Below are 20,675 nucleotides of genomic sequence, written 5' to 3'. Positions count from 1 at the left end.
CCCCCAAAAAAAAAAATTCACGAGCCTGATGTTTGTCAATCACAAAGCCCATTTGGCGCGAACTGGGATCAAACCAGGGATCTCACTTACTAAAGGTGAACGCTTTACCTCTGAGCCATCGTATATCTTTCTGCATTTAACAATGGATAAAAATGGCAACCCTAACAATGTATAATGAATTCCTCAAGAAAAGACATACAGCGTAATAATAACACGGCCATTCCCGCCTGTTCTCATGCATCTTTTCTTTTCTTTTTCTTTATATCCACAATTATTGGGAATTCCTTTTATTTGCGTATGCATTGACTGTTCCATATGGTGATACAGAGTATGTGACAGCAAATTTAATAGTATGTTCTTTTCGAAGAACAACAAACAACGGCATGAATGATGATGTCAGAGAAACAAACAACCAATGACAGAATCGGAAGTTGCTGTTCAAAAGCTATTGTTATTAAAGCGCAATACACACTTTATGACTTTTGTTCAGTTGTTGTACTAGATGCTTCTTTCTTTTTTATTATTCCAATGCAAATGTTGTGTCTCAGCGATTCGTTTGTCTTCTCAGAGCATTTCGGAATGAGTGGTTAATGAGTCTGATCTTCAGGTAAGCACTGAATTAAGGATTAAGGACACTGAATCATCTTAATATTATTCTAATAATCCTTGGATGTCCGTAGGATACTAACATGTAAGTATTGTTTCAGGATATGAGTGCATGGTGCCCTGTGCTAGTACGAAGGGTCCATGATTCAATCCTGACCAATGTGAAATTGTGGTGGACAACATCGTGTTTGTGTTTTCTTGGGATGGACTTCCTTTTTCCTACTACTAATTAATCTTTATTATTTATTATTAACTAATTAATCCATGGCCTTCTTTTATAATTTCTTAACCCAGTGGTTCTCAACCTTTTTAAACTAATAACACTGTTATACTGAAACTCCAGAACACCGCGACACACTCGTTTGATTTTAATAATAATAATAATAATAATAATAATAATAATAATAATAATAATAATAATAATAATAATAATAATAATAATAATAATAATAATAATAATAATGGTGCAGTTTTACTATACGGATCCACAGATTGTAAAATATACAGGAAAAATCGGCAAGTCTTTAATTTGGCCATTTTATGTCGAGAACAGAACCCAACGAACCCCTGTGGGGCTTCTAACCCGTTCCTACTACTCCTACTCGAATTAGTCCCAGAAGCGACAGTCCTATTAGCGACAGGAACTGTTATCTGTCCTATGAGCGACCGATTCATTTACACTGAGATGATGAAAGATGATATGATTTCTTCTCGTAAAATATGTTTGCCTCTCGCGTTATTAGCGCCCGAACAACCTTGGTATGAAATACGTACGTGCCAGTGATATTGTTCGTCAAATATACTTTTCCTCTACTGTGAATGCACAGAAAACTTATTTTAATTTTGAGTTAGATTTGACATAAAACATCAAATAACTTAACGAGACAACAGGGATATTTCCATGAAAAGTATATATCTATATAATTATTGAAAATCCAGTTGTAATATCCCCTTTCTTCAAAAGCTCTGTTTTTTGTACTTAATTTGGTTCAGATCTAATTACCCACTAAGCACAGTAATATATTTTATTTTGAAAACCTTAAACGTATAACAGTTTCGCCAACTATCTACTTTTTAGACTTCCAAAGACTCCATGAATAAAATGGGGAAAAATGTCAATGATAAAAGACAGCTTTTGAGATCCCTTACATCTGATTGGCTATTCTCGACCAATCCCACCAATTACAATGCAGTTCACTCTAAACAATTTAAAAGGTAAACCAACACTTTAAACTACCTTTTTTCCTATAAGCTACTAAAGCGTAAACTAATTGCTTAATTTGCCTTCCCCCTTGTTTTGACTTTACATAAAAGCTTGGCATGTAGCAATCTGAAATGATTCCTTATAACTAGACGAACTGTTAAGTCCTGCGAGAAATTTGTAACTTGTGTAATAATTTCTTCGAATACATCATGTTTTTAGATTTCTTTGATATCCTCAAATGGTGAACACCTTTTTTTCCATGGGCGACCGATGGGAAGACAGGGGTCGCCCCCCTGGCTCACAAAATGTATACGTAATATAGCAATCCACGTATATTAAATACCAGATAAACCAGACGTGATACAGCAACCATGGAGATGTCCCTCCCTAGAAAATTTTCTTCGGGTGCCCCTACCTCTTTCTGATTTCTTTCTTATGCCATAAACATATTCAATCTAAACTTATGCTCCGTATCATTTTAACATAAAACTTTTAATTATATTAGAATCATAGACAAAGGTGGAACTACTCTAAATATTTAATTAGTTTTCCCTTTGATAGAGTCAATTTATTCATAGAAATTAATTCAAAAATATATTAGGAAAAACGTATAAAAGATTGTTAATGTAAAGAGAGCATTCTCACGTATTAAATTCAGGTAGAGCGAAATTTTTCATAGTACATTTTGTTAGGTTCTAAATCACATTAGCATAAAACAAGTTAAAGAAGAAAGAACCTTATCTTCTTAAATTATCCTAGTATGAACGAATCGGTGACTCATAGGACAATTAACAGATCGAATCGGTCGCTCATAAGACAGTTAACAGTTCCTGTCGCTAATAGGACTGTCGCAAGTGGGAAGACACCCTCCTACTCCTACTACTACTCCTACTACTACTACTCTTACTACTACTTATACTATGGACCCATATAGTAAAACTGCACTATTATTATTATTATTATTATTATTATTATTATTATTATTATTATTATTATTACTAGCAGCGTTCACCCCGCTTCGCTGCGGTCACCCCGGAACGCAATAAACTTTGTTACTTAGATAATTTTTACTTTTTCGCTTTCAAGTGATATGATAAAAACCATAGAAGATTGCAGTAAATCTTAACATTATATCGCCTGTCATTTATGTTAACCCGCCCCGCTTCGCTGCGGTCATCCCGGTGCTGGCATATTGTAAAAGTGTCTGTAAAAATAAGCAAATCAATTAAAAAATTTTAAACAGAAGATTCAAGCTATTTTCCGCTGTATATCGCCTGTCATTTATGTTAACCCGCCGAGTTAACGGTCATGCGGGTTGCATATAAATACGTGGACACCTGAATGGTCAATTATCTCAAGACATTGTTAATTAAAAATTAAAGTGATATGATAAAAACCATCTAGGGTCCAAATCCTAATAACCCCCCAAAAATGAAAGAAATCGGTTCAGCCGTATTAGCGTGATGAGGGAACAAAGGATTTTGTACGTTCTCTTTTATATAATAGACTAGCAGCGTTCACCCCGCTTCGCTGCGGTCACCCCGGAACGCAATAAACTTTGTTACTTAGATAATTTTTACTTTTTCGCTTTCAAGTGATATGATAAAAACCATAGAAGATTGCAGTAAATCTTAACATTATATCGCCTGTCATTTATGTTAACCCGCCCCGCTTCGCTGCGGTCATTATGTTAACCCGCCCCGCTTCGCTGCGGTCATCCCGGTGCTGGCATATTGTAAAAGTGTCTGTAAAAATAAGCAAATCAATTAAAAAATTTTAAACAGAAGATTCAAGCTATTTTCCGCTGTATATCGCCTGTCATTTATGTTAACCCGCCGAGTGACACGGTCATGCGGGTTGCATATAAATACGATGAACTAATAACAAAGGATTTGTGGACACCTGAATGGTCAATTATCTCAAGACATTGTTAATTAAAAATTAAAGTGATATGATAAAAACCATCTAGGGTCCAAATCCTAATAACCCCCCAAAAATGAAAGAAATCGGTTCAGCCGTATTAGCGTGATGAGGGAACAAAGGATTTTGTACGTTCTCTTTTATATAATAGATTATTATTATTATTATTATTATTATTATTATTATTATTATTATTATTATTATTATTATTATTATTATTATTATTATTATTATTATTATTATAGTGTAACCCTGTAGGTTTTTATGATGTAATGACTGTGTAGTGTTGAGCATTTGCTGCTGCTGAAGACATTGACTGGTATACTCTGTTTAAAGTTGTTTTAACTAGTTGTTATTAATTTCTTAATGATTTTTAAATTCTAAAATTTCGCGACACACCCTAGGGGACTGCGTGACACACCAATGTGTCATGACAGAACAGTTGAGAACCGCTGACTTAGAGGAATATCAAGAGTGATCTTAGTAGTGTGTGTGGCCTTGCGTTGTTTTGAAGCAGAATAATAAACCTACTTCTATGATTCACAATCAGTACTTCCACGGTGTTAAATTTTTATGTATGCGTTCCAGTCCAGTTGCTGCGAAGACACAATTGTGCTGATTGTCAGGCCAAGATTCCGCAGGTCGTGATGCACGGTACCCTGAGCAATACAATACACCTTCTATTGATGCAGTGGTGATTGTGTTTCTTTCGAAGTGAGTTCTCATGTAGAGCCAACCAATGATAAAGAACCCACTTTTTATCACATGTCAGCACTTTGTCCAGAAATGAATCTTTACTCTGACTAGACAGAAAACAAACACCTGCGTTTGCTTGTTTCGCTTTGTAAGCAGGGTTGAATTCAGAGGGTAGCCCGGGGGGAATATCCCCCGAAGAAAATTCATTCCCCCCCCCCGGAGAAACTAAAAAAATTTCAGTCACAAAATGTAGAGAGAATTATTTGCTTTCTTTCCGTACACGTGCAGACGAAATCCAATCTCTCAATATACATATAAATGACGCAGACGCATTCTATATAAATATTAAACATGTAACATCTAAGATAAAATACCAAACAGTCAATAAAACTTGTATTTCTTAACGCTATGACCGAGTTTGGCAGAATATGAAATTGTTAACTGTTGAAGAAAGGTTTGTAGTTTAGTAGGTACTATATCTCGCCCTATATTATATATAAGTAGGTAGCACTAGCACAGATAGATAGGAAAGGAAAGATAGGGAAGATCTTTCGATCATTCCATATGATCTCTGATGACAGGAGACTTCAGTTCTTGAAAATGCACAATTATTGCATTATTTGAAATAGAGCTCTTAAATCCCATTTCTCGCATCGGAAGTAACAGACTTAAATATGTTTTACGATTCTTAAAGTAAACACACCTTTCTTTAACTAAAAATAAGTCATTTAAAGGATGGGGTTCAGAGGGCGTCATTTAGAGGGATCAGGGAGGAACAGTTATCCCTCCTGGGTTAGAGATTTATATAGAATTTATCAATATAATAGTAGTATATAAGTGAAAGATTGCTATTGAATGTGACGAAGATCCTGCTCAGTGCCGTGCCACGGGGGAGGGGCAAGCGGGGCGACGGCCCCGGGCGCCGAAGTAAGGGGTGGAAAATTCGGGAGGAAAAAAGGAAAGAAAAACAGAGGAATGAAACACATGTGCACATACATAAAACGAAAGGAAAAAAGTAATGAAAAGTGCTCAAAATCAAGGAAAAGTAGGGTTTACTTTTTAAAATTTTCTCACCTTTCGCGGCTGGTCCGTCGACCTCACTCATATATACGGGGGTGCGGTCGTATACTCTCGCGCCAAGCGCTGATTTTCCACGACACGGCACTAACCCTACTGAAGATTTCGTAACCTAACTATTGGTGTGTATGCAGTGAAGAAACCAAGGTTAATATGCTTGATTTAGAATAAGAAGTGTGAGAAAAAATGATAACTTTTTGTTAAGATATTCCTATATATGTTTTAGAACAAAAAATATTTGAGTTAATTTAAATCTTTTTAAAAACTTCTACATTAGTAGCAAACAGTAACTACTGAATATAGGAAATAATAACATAAATAGCTACTGTAAATAGCAGTTAAAGTTTAGTGTAAAATATTTTTGCCAGTCTTTATTTAATGTTTTAGATGCAATCAAACGATTGTTTTTTTTTTTTTTAATTATAATCTCACATTGAATATTTATCAGCAATTAGTCTCAATATTAGCTAAGATGTGCATGTGAATGGAATTGTTAAATATGCTGCTTTCTTGCAAAAATACAGAAAAACAACCCTCCCCCCGAGGAGTTGACATTCTCCCCCGGGTGAAAATGTCTGAATTCAACACTGTTTGTAAGTCGCGGCAATTCATGCGGCGCCTGTTTGATACCGTTTCCAACCCCTGGTAGAGGTGTTGGCCAATGTTTTTTGCACTATTGTTGAATGGTTATTTCTGTACCCTGCATATTGGTTTGGACAAAAACTACTTTGATTTGTATTTCACCTCGAAACAAGATGTGAGAAACAGTGTTTCTTTCAAACATACGTACTTCCAAAGAGCTTTGCTTCCCCCTCCTCCATCCGCGGAGCAAAGATTAATTGCAATTAGAAGACATTCTTGTGCACTGTACGTCGTTTAGAAAATATTGTGCCAGTAAGGCCCCATCACGGCGAAATTAAAATACCACTAATTTTACAGTAATTATGTGATATCTTCAAATAGATAAAAGATTATCGAAAAGTGGAACATGAGCTCCCTAGACAATATTATTTTGCATGAGATACCATTATCATGACTCACTTATTTGCTTTCGATTTCCAGTCATTTAGAAAATCGGCATTTATTTTCGCGTTTATAAATGGCTGCGAACAGAAAACTACTAGGTGACTCGTGATAACGATACCTCATGCAAAATAATATTGTCTAGGGCACTCTTGTTCCACATTTCGATTATTTTTACCTATTTGGAGATACCACATAATTTCTGTAAAATTAGCGTTATTTTAATTTCGCAGTGATTAGGCCTCTTAGAATTTGATTTTGCTCTTCCCGGACAATTTTCTGTTAATTACGTATTTACTTTAGTAAGAAAGTCTTATAGGGATCGGGTACAATTCAATATGTGAAAATATGAAAGTTTGTAGGTATTTCTATAGGGTTTTCCTACTATCGTAATTGCTTAGGGTGTAAATCAACCAAGAATAAAGAGAGTGTAAGTGATAAATTAACTTACACTTGGAAATTTTGCCATGCACACTTCATAATATAAAACAATAATTATTAATCATAACTTTTACATAAATAATTGTATTTTAATATAACATGGCATATTATCTTGGAATCTTCTCAACTTTTGCCACTACTTGGCGTTGAAAACGATCAACTGCGAGAGGTGAAATCTTCCCTTCGAATTAAAAAATTCAAATTATCTGGTTTCGATTATACACGGTAAGATAGCCGTATGCTTATATATGGTCATATACATTAGGCTCCCCAATCATACCAATATCTGAGATTGAAATTTATCAAGAATTAATTTAACCCGACCAATTTGTTTTAATTACAAAATTATTCGATTTCAATGCAATATGGCGTTGATTTGATTTCAATTTAGCGTCTCTTTCAGCAGTGATGCTATATGAGACATGGACCTATAGCTTAACGTGCAATCCGAACCACATGAGCTCCCGCCGGGAATCGAAACCAGGTACGTAATCTCTGAGGTTCTCAATCATTTGTATTTCCTGAAATTGAAATGGGTCAAGAATGAGAGATGAATTTAAAATTCCGAAATCAGAATTTTTGTGAAATATGACGTGTGTTTGAACTTAAGATTTACTACCGTTGGGTGAGGTTTAAAATTAGTCAGAGTCAAAGAGAGAGCCCAGAAGTGATAGTGTCTCTTTCCAGTATTGAAACTAGAAGTAATAATATCTTTTTCCCCCTTCCGCCTCCCATAATTCAGTCAACAACCGCCCTTCCCATTTTGAGAAAAATCATTCGGAAAAGCCTGAAATAGTATATAGAATAATGTAGTTCAAGATATTAGGAAAATGGGTTTATATAGGTATATGTTGCTAGGTTCGGAAACGCAGTATTAGAGCAAACTGACACACTGAACCTTGTTTTAATTTTTTTTTTCTTTTTCATATTCACTATGAAACAAATTCTTTGCGTGCATGCGAATATTTGTTTACACTTGTTCTCCATTCACTGCTATTGGAAAAGTTGCTTAAATATTCCGAGAAAACAGCGAATTTATTTTAATAAGCCTGTTGTTAGTTAACTCTGTAATTCCTGGAATTAACACAACATTAATAAACATGTTCTTCCTCAAGAAACCTTTTGGCTGGTGTATAGCAGGTTTGCTTATCCAATCTTCTAACAGTAAAAAAGAATCCTCCATATCCAAGGGCGCCCATGTTGTGGTTTCCAAGGGGAGAAAATATAAGCGAGGCTTCAAATACAGTTTCAAATTTTGCTATAACTAATGTAAAAATTATATTGGGTTTTCGATATTCCCAAGTACGATTTTCTCTTAGGGGGCGAGCGCCCCACCTTGAGCCCTCTGATGGGCACCCTTGTCCATATCTTAATATAAAAGGATTCAATATTCTAAATTTTACAATATTAGTGTACAAAGAAAAAAAGTGTTCAAAAATGAAACATAACACCAATCAAAACATGAAGAAAATGATATGGGTGAATATAAATTGTTATGCGCCATTTTCGGGAAATCGAAAAAAAAAAATCTAATTTTCTTGCAATGCTAAGAAAATGAATGCTGTAGAATGCTGTATTGTGTCACCCTATTATGATTAACTGGTACTTAAGTACAGGTACGTATGAAAGAATTTAATTCGGGAGGGGTCCAAATCATTTTGGTGGGTTCAAATTGAATGTGAGGATGCATTATATTAAAATTTTGTAAAAAAAAACAACATAAAATTAGACCGAAATTAAATTTACAGATCCCACTAATCATGTTATAGAAACTGATCACACAATAACGTGAACGAAAGCGATTTTTTCAATTCTGCTTTCACCAATAGAAAGTTAGAGCGATTGTATATAAACACCTTATTAACTCTTTTAGGATTTATGGTAACTTTTGTTACCATAGAGTAGTGTTGTCTTTGACCGCTTACTTAAGTCCTATAACAGGCATTTAAGCCGGTTGTTTATAAATACCCCATATGCGTTTTCGAACCGGATGGTTAACTTGGCCGCCCCAAGTGGGGACGGAGGGACGTGACTTTTTATTTTTCTCCTAAGGGAAAATTTTTAAAAATCACGTCCTTAGTTTTCAAGATATCAGATTGAAATTTTGCATACGGATTGTGTGTATGTACCTTTGGCTATTTTTCATTTTTTTTTAGATCCTTACGGGCCCGAGGGTCACAAATATTCCGAGAGAGTGATTTTTTTTAGAAAAATTCCCTTTTTTCCCGAATTTTTCAGTTCAGACGTATAATACGGACATGTGAGTGATGCCGTTGGAAAGGGCTCGTAATACTGAAGAAAATGGCGTTTGAACCATGACGCAGTAATTATATATATACATATATGCATATATATGCATTATCTTTACACTTTCAAAATTTTTTACCCACTTTGTTTTCAAGATACAACATTGAAATTTTGAACACGCATTCTGTACATAACTACGTATTTTTCAAGAGATTTTCATATCCCTACGTGAACCCAGGCCCAGGTTAAAGAGATGCAAAAATTTTGACAAAATTCGAAAAACTCCCGATTTTCCCGTTTCTGGTGTATAATACGGACAGTGGACCACTGTTAGTGGTGTCATTGGAAACGATGCACTATTGTGAGAAAAATTAAGTATGAACCATGATCCTAGGATAAAGAGTAAGAAAGTAGTAGATGTTTGACTGAAAGTCCAAAGTTTACCTTAAAAAGTGGAAATCCTAAAAGAGTTAATAATAAATTGACATGTATTCAACCCTTTCCGAAAATTCTGTTCCTAAAAGAAGGAAACGGGGATCAGTTTCTGCAGCATTTTAAATTCTCATTTTGTATTTATAAAATGAAAAACATGATGAAATAACTAAACCGTTTAACATATTTTTTTTTAAAGAAAGTAGTTAGCACTAAGGTAAACATAGGCATAACCAGAGATGAAGTGGGTCGGTGGGTCAGTGGGTCAAGTGGGTCAAGTTATCTGAGTGGGTCAGTGGGTCGTGGGTCAACAGCGTGTGACCCACTGTGACCCACCACCCACCGCGACCCACTGTGACCCACCACCCACCGTGACCCACTGTGACCTACCACCCACCGTGACCCACTGCGACCCACCACCCACCGTGACCCACTGCGACCCACGACTGAGTATGATCTACCTACCCTCTCTGATCACTGCATTGTAGAGAGTATCTTCTGAGGACTGGTCAATTTGTCACCGTTTTACTTTCAAGACCTTCATTTCCCTTCCTTTTCCACTTGTTTCTGTCTACTTACCTGAGGTGAGTATATCTAACCAAGTGAAAAAAGAACTTCAGGCACTTTTGGATATTGATATTTTTAATTGTAATAATAACAATAGGACTTACACTACAACTTGGCTTTCGAGACCTGTGGGCTTTTAGAGCTAACTACTGGAAAAAATACATTTTTGAATCACTGTAATATGTAAATTATTTATAAAAAATTGAATGTAACTATGTGTGCCTGATCATCACGGTCAAATGGCAAAGTCAAATGAAATTACTTTTGGTATATAGTTAGGCCCTAATCCAAATTGGGATGTTATATTGCTTTTATTATAATGCATAATATCCTATGGAGGAAGTGAGGATCCGATTTTTTGCGGAAAAAATGGGTATCTCGCAAGCCGTTAAACTTACGGAGCTGAAATTCAGTGTATTAACTCTTTATTGAAAATAAACAGAATGTGTCCTAGCATTTTTTTAAATTCTCCTTTATGTGGGGGGGGGACACTTTCTATATATGGAAAATTGGTAGTGAGTTGGTTTGTAAAAATGATCGAAAACAATCGATGTTATTTAAGAAAAAAAATCAGAAACAAAAAATACAGTGCTTGGCTCCTTATATCCATTGCTTTCTGCTATAATAATTGCTGAAGCTTATGTTTATTATATGGAGCGCTCACAGCACAGGGCAATCAACCCATAAAGTTGTGAGAAAAATAGGCATAAAATTTGTACTGTAAGCTTAATTACACGGAAATTTGAAGTTTGGATTGTACGCATAATTGTATGGAAAATTTTACACATTTTTCCCTTTTCGTTGGTCTACTTATTTTGATTTGGAACTTTGAAATTTCATCCTTTTTTCCACTGAAAAGTATTGATAATTCAACAAGGAAATAATTATACTATGATAATTTAATTTAAATTCATCGTAATTTGGCACATGGCAAACAGCAGTGTGGTAATTGAAGTTGAAGAAGGAGGGAAATTCCCATTCACCTCTGAATACTTTCCAGAAAGCTCGTTCGCTTTCGCTTTCTAGACGGGGGAGGGAACTTGGTAATGGTATCAAAACTTCATGTGTAATTACAAAAATTAAATTTATTAACAAATAAGAAATCATCAGTTTATCAGGCTCTAATTGATAATTTATTCACAAGATTCCCTATCAAAGGCGTGGTAGATGAAGTTTCTGTTCTACATGGGTCGACATTGCCAACTGACATGGTCGATATGGATAAGATGTTGTATAGTGATAGAGATATGATACTTCTTGCTGAGTATTTCAAAACTTACCAAGAAAAATTGTTATCAGACTTAAGTCTAACAATTAGATTGTCGATGAGAAGCTGCAGAAATCGGGTAGAAGTATTATAAATTTCCACGACAGAGTGCGAACGGGAATTTCCCCTTATGAATTTACAGATGACTGATATTAGAAATAGATTAAGTGCTCAAACATTGTCTAACTTGTTATTCATCAATGTTAATGGCCCACCGCTAGACAAGCTCAAAGTAGACGAGCTAGTTTTTCTTGGCTGAAGGATGGATATCATTCCACTGCGGATGATTTACCGTCAAAAAGTTACCAACAGGAAATAAATCCGATTTCAGATTTGTTTTAAGGTGGAAAATTACGAGTTACGGAAAATGTATTACTAATGGCTTATTTGTGTTATTCAACTTTGTACCTACTTTTTAGTAAGTCTCTTCTTTGCTTTAGGTAAACTACTTTGGAATATTCATAATAATTGCAATTATGCATATTTGTAACTTAAATTTAACGTGGTGTTTTAGTGATTGCACAAATTATAATTATGAACATACTTTAGGAGATGCTCTCACATAGGGTACCCGAGCACCTTTATACCCTATGAACAACTGATTTTTCAAGTCTTTTGTGTGAAAAATACTGTGAACTGAGAAACCATAACCTTTTCCATATTGTACAGGGGTATTTTCCTGCGAAGAGAAGTTTCTTGTGGAATGCGTTTAGAAATTAACACTTGCAAGAATACTCTCTTAGTACAAGTATATTTTAGGCACACACTAATTTCCCCCCACTTCGAACTGTTTCAATTTCCTCACTGACAAACACTTTACCATTTTATATCGTAAAGGTCAGATCCACCGTTATTGTAACAGAGTGGTGCTTGAGCGATTGACTAGAAACTCAAATTCCGATTAGTGACAATTTCACAGTCTTGTTTTATTACAAGCGTAAACTCTTTAGTCAGTTCAGAAGAGGCCGTGGATCGTGTTCAGAGTTGATGACGATGGATTTTGGTGAGTGAGAGTAGGTCAAAGTGGATGAGAGTGGTTCATGGTAAATGGTGGGTCACGGTGGGTGGTGGTTCAGAGTGGGTCAGTGGGTCGTGGGTCAGAGTGGGTCATGGTGGGTGGTGGGTCATTGGGTCGTGGGTTACGGTGGGTGGTGGGGCAGTGGGTATAACTAGAGGCAAGGGCGCCCATGTTGTGGTTTTCAAGCGGAGGCAAGTATAAGCGACGTTTCAAAAATAGTTTCAAATTTTGCTGTAACTAATGTAAAAATTCTATTGGATTTTCGATATTCTGAAGTACAATTTCCTCAAGGGGGGGGGCGAGCGCCCACCTTTTCCCCCGTGATGGGCGCCCTTGACTAGAGGGGACAAGTGGGTCAAGTCCCCTTAGAATATTGTTCGTCCCCCTAGAATACCGTAAGGCCACAGGTAAGGTTCCAGGAGCTTCATTTAGTGGGGGCAGGAGGGGGCAATTGTCCCCCCCAAGAGTTTGAACAATACATATACTTTAATAGATTGTCTACTAATAAATATATTAGTACAAAACGTGGAAGTCTTATGTCGGTCGTGCTCTATCCTCCCTCAAGCGAAGTCCAAAATGACGCCCCTGTAAGGTTCTTTCATTTCTTAGAAGTAAGATTGATGATCAGTTGATTATTAGTTTAGCGTCCCTTTCAGCAGCGAGGCTATATAAGATGTGGACCTACAGCTTAACGTGGGATCCGAACCACATGACCTCCCGCCAGGAATAGAACCTGGGTTTCCCATGCCAAAGACGCATACGCTAGCCGCTTAGTTATGAAGGAGCTCTCTTAAAAGTAATAAAATGGGCCGTGGTGGCTCAGTGGTAGAGCGTTTACCTCTTGTGCAAGGGATCCTTGATCCAATCTCAGCTCACGCCAAGCGAGATTTGTGGTGGACAAACACCGTGTGCGTAATTTTTCTCAGGGTTCTCCCACTTTTTTTCATTCCAAAATTTCATTCATTTTTCATCACCACCGTCTTCTTTAGCATAGCAGGCATAACCGTGGGACGTAAAACTTAAGGATTTATAGAAGTAATTGACATGGCACACTTAGCAATCCTAGCTGCTTCAATGTAGGTGAACCTGGAATTTTATTACACTTTGATTGAAGTGTATAGGGAGGAAATATTGTATCTTTAAAATCTGAATCACTTAAAATGATTTTTTAAAAACATAATTAACACTTGGATCTGTGTCTTTTGTAATTTCGTTTCCAATTAAAAACGCATCCTAAGCGGGTTCCAATATGCCTTTCAGATGTCTTTTATCATTTCGTTTCCAATTAAAAACGCATTCTAAGTGGGTTCCAATATGCCTTTCAGATGTCTTTTACCATTTCATTTCCAATTAAAAACGCATCCTAAGCGGGTTCCAATATGCCTTTCAGATGTCTTTTTATCATTTCGTTTCCAATTAAAAACGCATCCTAAGCGGGTTCCAATATGCCTTTCAGATATTGAGTTTTCTATCAACTTATTTATGTGCACAGGGGTGAGTGGGAAAAAAGTCTAGAGCCAGGTCAACCCCCTACCTACGCCACTGTTATATTTGATATGTGTTTATTAAGTTATCATTCATTCTTCTTTGTTGTTTAATTCCAGCAGTAGATTAGTCCTAATCTAAAATAACGAGCGTTAGCGGTATCCTTATCCTCCCATTCTATTAACAGCTAACTTTAGTAGGTCAATGTCATATTACCATTGTAAAACGTATTATGTGTGAATCCTAACGTAGTGTGAATGACAATCAGTGAACACAGTTAATCTTCTAAAAAGCCGCTGTTTCTTTAGCATTCTTCTCTTATAATACAACTACCATGATTAAATCATAACCGTGAACTTCATTGACACTTAGGGTTACTTGTCTTTCATAAGTGTTTTTCCAGTCTTGAATTAAATTAGAAAAAGAAAGTTTGCTAACTCAGTGAGAAAAGTAGAATCGCTATAAAAAAAAGAAGTTTCACTGAAGGTTCAGGTAATTTTATGTAAGTTTCCTCAGTTGATAAATCACAAATTATTATTTTTGTTATTGACTCAAAGCCTTCAAAACTATAGTCTCTCAGTCTTAGTTGAAAGACTATGAAGACTTTTTTGTCCTCTACTCACATTGTTAGAAGCAATTCACATGAGTGTCAGAGCAAATACTCAAACCCATTACTGGTTATTATCGTACAATATCAGTGTGTAGTAGTATTATAAGAGACATCGATATTATAAAATAGGACTATGTTTCACAGTGTCATATTCCGGGAGTTAGCAATATCGTACAATACTACTGCATTTTAGAGTCCAAAATTTTTGGAACCAGCGATATCATACCATACCACTCCATTTTAGTGTAATATTCTGAAGAGGCAGCGATGTAATGTAGTCAGTGTGTGTATTCTAAGAGGCAGGAATATCGTACAATATAACTGCATTTTTTAGTGTAATATTCTAAGAAACAGCGGTATTGTGTAATAGCATTTCATTACAGTGTAATATTATAAGTACATTGTACAGTAGCGTACAATATTACTGCGTTTTACTGTGCAATATTTTAAAAGGCAGCAAATAGTGTTCAACATCAGTCCGTTCTATAGTGTAATATTTCAAGAGACAGCGATATCGTAGAATATTTTTGTGTTTTCTAATATTCTGAGAAATAGCGATATTGAACAATATCACTGTGTTACAGTGCAGTATTGTAAGAGGCAGCGATATCATACAATACTACTACTTTTCACATTGTAATATTATAAGAGGCAGCGGTAGTGTACAGTCCGCAGCAAAAAACCTGCAACATGAGCATGTAAGTTTATTGTGAAACTACGCCTAATAGCGCATGGAATCAACATAACGTCTAAGTAGCACGAATCACGCCAGAGAAATCTCGGCGTCCTCTCCCCTGCACACTTATTTTGGGGCAAAAGACTTCTTCGTTTCACAATAAACTTACTTGCTCATGTTGCAGGTTTTTTGCTGCGGACTGTACAAAATCAGTGCATTTTACAGTGGAATATTCTAAGAGGCAGCGGTAGCGTGCGTACAATACCGCTGGGTTTTAAAGTGTAATGTTCCAAGTGTCTCCTTTCTTAAAGCAAAGAATATTGTACAATAATATTACATTACGATTATCCAATAGGTATTAACATGCATTTTTACAATATTATTTTAAATAATTTTCATATTTAAGGGTATCGAAAAAAAAGTTTTCTTGAAGCACAAATGAAGTACTGTTGAAAACACAATTCTAATGTAATTCTTCCTTCTTTTCTTTCTTTTTTCAGGTCAAATTCTCCTGATTGTTTTGACAATGATCGTCAAGAAAGATATTCTGAAGAAGTGGTGGAATCCATTCCATCTTCCAATTCCTAAAGGTAAGTGATCACATCTGGAAAGAATATTATAATTGCTACTACCAGGGTAGGGTTTTTAGGAACAGTTTTCGTATATAAATAAAAGATATATAAGCTCTCAAAAACTATTTCCAATTTCCTCCCACATTCCATTCCACTATTTTTATAATCATGATCATTTTTACTAACTGTTCCTCTTCTATAGAATATAGTGCAAGCAAAATTAAACGGAAATAGGGTCAGTGGAAGTAGATGAAAAAAATGGCAAATTGACTCTAATAGACGACATGCAGAAAATGCAGCTTAAAATGTTAATTAATTTGCAAGTAATTACGACTAGTATAATGCTAGAATAGGAACTGATGGAATATTGTACTATCACTGGACATAAGTTACACACAAAATTTAAGAGAATCAAATCAGTAGAATCTGTTGAAAACAAGTGATTACAAAGTTTGACTCACAGACATAAATGTTGTCAGCGTATAAGCATGCATGCGTGCAAATTTTAAAGAAAATGAAGCCAGTATAACCGAATGAAAACAAGTGATTACTAAGTTCGACTCAGAGACATAGATATTATCAGCGTATACTATAAGCGTACAATACGTCCAAATTAAAGAAAATGAGGTCAGTAGAACCGGATGAAAACAAGTGATTACAAAGTTTGACTCACAGACATAAATGTTGTCAGCGTATAAGCATTCATGCGTGCAAAATTTAAAGAAAATGAAGCCAGTATAACCGGATGAAAATAAGTTATGACAAAGCTTGACTCAGAGCCATAGGTATCAGAGGATAATCATGGATCCAAGATTTTACGAAAATCGGGTCGGTATAGGTAGAACGAAAAAAAAAAATGATTGCAAAAAAAAAAAAAAAAGGAAATAAAATATTTAAGTTTCACGTCCCACGGTATGGGTAAATGTGACGGAAATGATGAGAAATGAATGGTGAAATGAAACGGTAAACGGGAGTACCCTGAGAAGACCCACGCATACGGTGTTTGTCCACCACAAAGCTCACTTGGCGCGAGCTGAGATCAAATCAAGGACCCCATGCACCACGCTCTACCACTGAGCCACCGTGGCCTCAAAAAAGTGATTAGAACAATATTTGACTCAGATAAAGAGATGGTATTGTATTGCATTGGGAAGAAGCAGACTGCAAAGTTGAAAGAAAATTGGCTCGTAGAAGTGGACGAAAAGAAAAAAAAAATAACTCTAAAGTTTAACTCAAACAGAAATATAACGATAAGATATTGTGATATGAGATAAGCATGCATCCAAAGAACTAACGATTTAGAAAAATGTGCCCATGCTCGGATAAATTTCTAATTGCTCTTTTTATACTAAATTGAAAATGCTAAATCCAAACATATCCGTCCATTGGGTCATGAGAAAAATGACCTCAAAATTGTGATATTTAAATTTATTTTAAAGTCAAATTTTGAGATAACTTTTGTAGACACATGTATATTGAATCATTTCATGATTTATGGTATATATATATATATATTTGGTCTAGGAATTAATTCGTGCGGGTGGACAAGAGATGGCGCAACGAACGGAGCGTCCCACAGTTCCGTGTATCCACACATGTGTTGCAAACCCCTGTCATCGCGTATCGTTCGTAGTATAGGGCAGTGGATTAAAGCGTCAACAACACCAGTTTGTAGTTAAGTGAACATGGCGCAATTTGTGCCTGATAAAGTGTTTCTGCGGGGTGTCCTGCTGCATTACTTTAACATGCAGAAAAGTGCGACTGAAAGTCATCGTATTTTGGTGGAAGTGTATGGTGACCATGCTCTAGCTGAGCGAACGTGTCAGAAGTGGTTTGCACGGTTTAGAAGTGGTGATTTCGGCTTGGCAGACCAAGAGCGAGCTCGACAGCCAAAAAATTTCAAGACGAAGAATTGACAGCATTGCTCGAGCAGGATTCGTGTCAAACGCAGGAACAACTTGCAGCAGCATTAGGCGTTGATCAAACAACAGTCTCCAAACGCTTGAAAGCCATGGGAATGATTCAAAAGATGTCACATTGGGTTCCACATGAATTGAAAGACAGAGACGTTGAAAGACGAAAAACCATTTGCGAATTGCTGCTTCAACGACAGAGCAGAAAGGGGTTTCTGCATCGAATTATTACGGGTGATGAGAAGTGGATCCATTACGAGAACCCTAAACGAAAAAAGGCCTGGGTGAAACCAGGTGAACCAGGTCCATCACAACCAAAACGAGATATTCACTGTGCAAAGGTTATGCTGTGCATATGGTGGGATATGAAAGGTGTGGTGTACTATGAGCTGCTGCAACCGGGTGAAACTATGAATGGAGAACGTTATCGACGACAATTAATGCGTTTGAAGCAAGCTCTGGCCAGAACACGACCAGAATGGGAGAACAGACATGATAAACTTATTGTTCAACATGATAACGCTCGCCCACATGTCGCAAAACCGGTCAAAACCTATTTAGAAAATGTCGGATGGGAAGTTTTACTCCACCCGCCGTATTCACCAGACGTTGCTCCTTCGGACTACTACTTGTTCGATTGCATGAACAACGATTTGATTGGACAGCGGTTTACTTCTTCAGAAGATATCGAAACATGGGTCTCTGACTGGATCGCTTCCAAGAATGAGGACTTCTTTCGCCACGGAATCCGTACATTGCCTGACAGATGGGCGAAAGTGGTGGCTAGCGATGGACAATATTTTTCTTAAGGTATTTATGTACTTTGTGTTTGTACTACAGCTTCAATGTGTGCGTACCAACCGCACGAATTAATTCCTAGACCAAATATATATATATATATATATATATATATATATATATATATATATATATATATATATATATATATATATATATATATATATATATATATATATATATATATATATATATATATATATATATATATATACTATGCGTGTATATTCTTTTAAAACGCTTATCTAACATGTATTACTGCTGGATTACTTTAGTACTCAGTCTCACATACATTGTGAAACAGATCATATGTGATTTGAGAAAGAGTTCGTCAAATTGGTGCGGGTCATGATGTCATCAGTTTGGTCTTCAAGAGTACAACGTAAAAGGCTTATTTTGTTCTCTCACAAATGCTGTCTAGAAGGTTTCATAGGATCGAAGAACACACACACACACACATATATATATATATATCGTCGACATGACCATCAGACCCCTTTCCCCAGAAAGAAGAAATCTTAAAAAACAACGAATTTAAGTATGTTACCCCATCATGAACAACGAAGGAAAGTGAAAGTGCACTCGCACTTAGACAGGCCTAAACACTACAAATACCTTACCGTTGTGTCTTTTTTGTTTAAATAGTAATCTATTATGTGAGTGAAAGATAAAACAAACACACCTGCAAGAGAAAAGATGATAATCTATTTTATACAACTCAATATCGAGCATAAATCTCAATATATCAGTTTGCAATTCCAGTGCAACTTCTTTGCTTCCTTGCCATTGCTTTCTTTTATCTTCTTTTTTTTTTTGATTCTCCTCCTATATCTGTTACTTTTTAAGAAAAAATTGTTTCCATCTTCAATGACAAGGGACTTGTTTGTCACAAAGATAAGACAAGTTTTCATATCAAAACTGTTATAACTAACTAAAAGAAACAGGTGTTCGCTACTGTTGCAGAATTGAGTTCTTTTATTTGACAACAATCAAGCAGTTCATGCTGGGATTTATTTGTTTGACCATTTTGCTTTAGCACTGTCCATGTGATGTTAACGTCATGCGACTTAAACATGATTTATGAATGTAGTATTAAAATAGAAAGTCAGCTTAGTAAATTTAACTACCATCATCATGAAGTCTTTTTTCCAACAAGAAATATTTATTTTAAACAATATAGTTATGACAGATTTTACTGCCCCGTGCAAATGCACGTATTGCACATATGATAGACCCGGCCCTGGGTATGATCCTTAGTTCTTTGGTAAATATCGTATCGCTGAAAGAAGATGTGACTCCAAAATTAGGATTAGTGTAAGTTTATTATCATGAAAAACTTTGGTTTAGAGAAGGCAAAAAATACAATTGTGTGAAAAGAGAAGAATATGTCATTGTTATACTGAGTACATGTTCTTATTTCTATTTGAGCATAGTGTATTCAGCAGCAAACTGACAAACAAACAAATAAATAAAACACAAGTCTCTGAATGCAATAATCCTCGTACGTAGGTAATAATTTCAAGTTTCCTCACTGCAAATACATTACTTTTCTCTGTTATTTCAGTTTTTAATTCTGTTTACGTCATTCTTCCATTTCTTGCTTATTCTGGAAAAAGGAAATCAAAAGGTTTATTTCCTTTGTCAAGTACATCCGTCATGCTTAGATGATAAATGAGTTCAATGTTCTTTCAAGTCCTTTCGCTGACGTCACTACACTTTAATTTTTTTGATGACTGCTAAAATTGTTACGTAAAATCTAATATTTGGAGCCGAAATAATAATATGAAAAGCCAAGTAACAATGTAATGACGAAACAATGATGAGAAATGACAAACGCTTTATATAGATGTTATCGCCCCATCAAGGCCGGATCCAGGATTTTCTGACGGGGGGGGGGGGCAACAGTAACTTACTAAAATTAACCAATCACTCTGAAACTGTTCAAGGTGATATGTGACAATTCTTTATTCCCTGACGACTCTGATGCATAGAATGGAGGGGGGAGTATTTTAAAGAGGGTCACAAGCGGCATACAGAAAAAGAGCTGTCTCTGGTTCGATTCCCGGTGGGGACACTCGGTCGGAAAAGTGTAACAGCTTTTTCAGACCAGCCGTCTTGAGTGA

General features: G+C 36.0%; 1 protein-coding gene across 1 annotated transcript in view; it reads left to right on the top strand.

Moving 5' to 3' along the window:
* Positions 1-489: 489 nt before the first annotated feature.
* The window catches only part of LOC145683190 (platelet-activating factor acetylhydrolase-like), a 74,721-nt gene continuing 54,535 nt past the window's right edge, over positions 490-20,675 (top strand). The window contains exons 1-2 of the mRNA XM_081754553.1: positions 490-607; positions 15,770-15,859. Coding sequence (XP_081610679.1) covers positions 15,796-15,859 — 64 coding nt within the window. The 5' untranslated portion in view covers positions 490-607; positions 15,770-15,795. The remainder of the gene's footprint in view (positions 608-15,769; positions 15,860-20,675) is intronic.

Source organism: Thermobia domestica, chromosome 4, assembly GCF_964235325.1.
Source record: "Thermobia domestica chromosome 4, izTheDome1.hap1.1, whole genome shotgun sequence".
NCBI classification, from domain to species: Eukaryota; Metazoa; Arthropoda; class Insecta; order Zygentoma; family Lepismatidae; genus Thermobia; species Thermobia domestica.
Note: the sequence above shows the minus strand (reverse complement) of the source record. Positions and strands in the feature narration are given on the sequence as shown.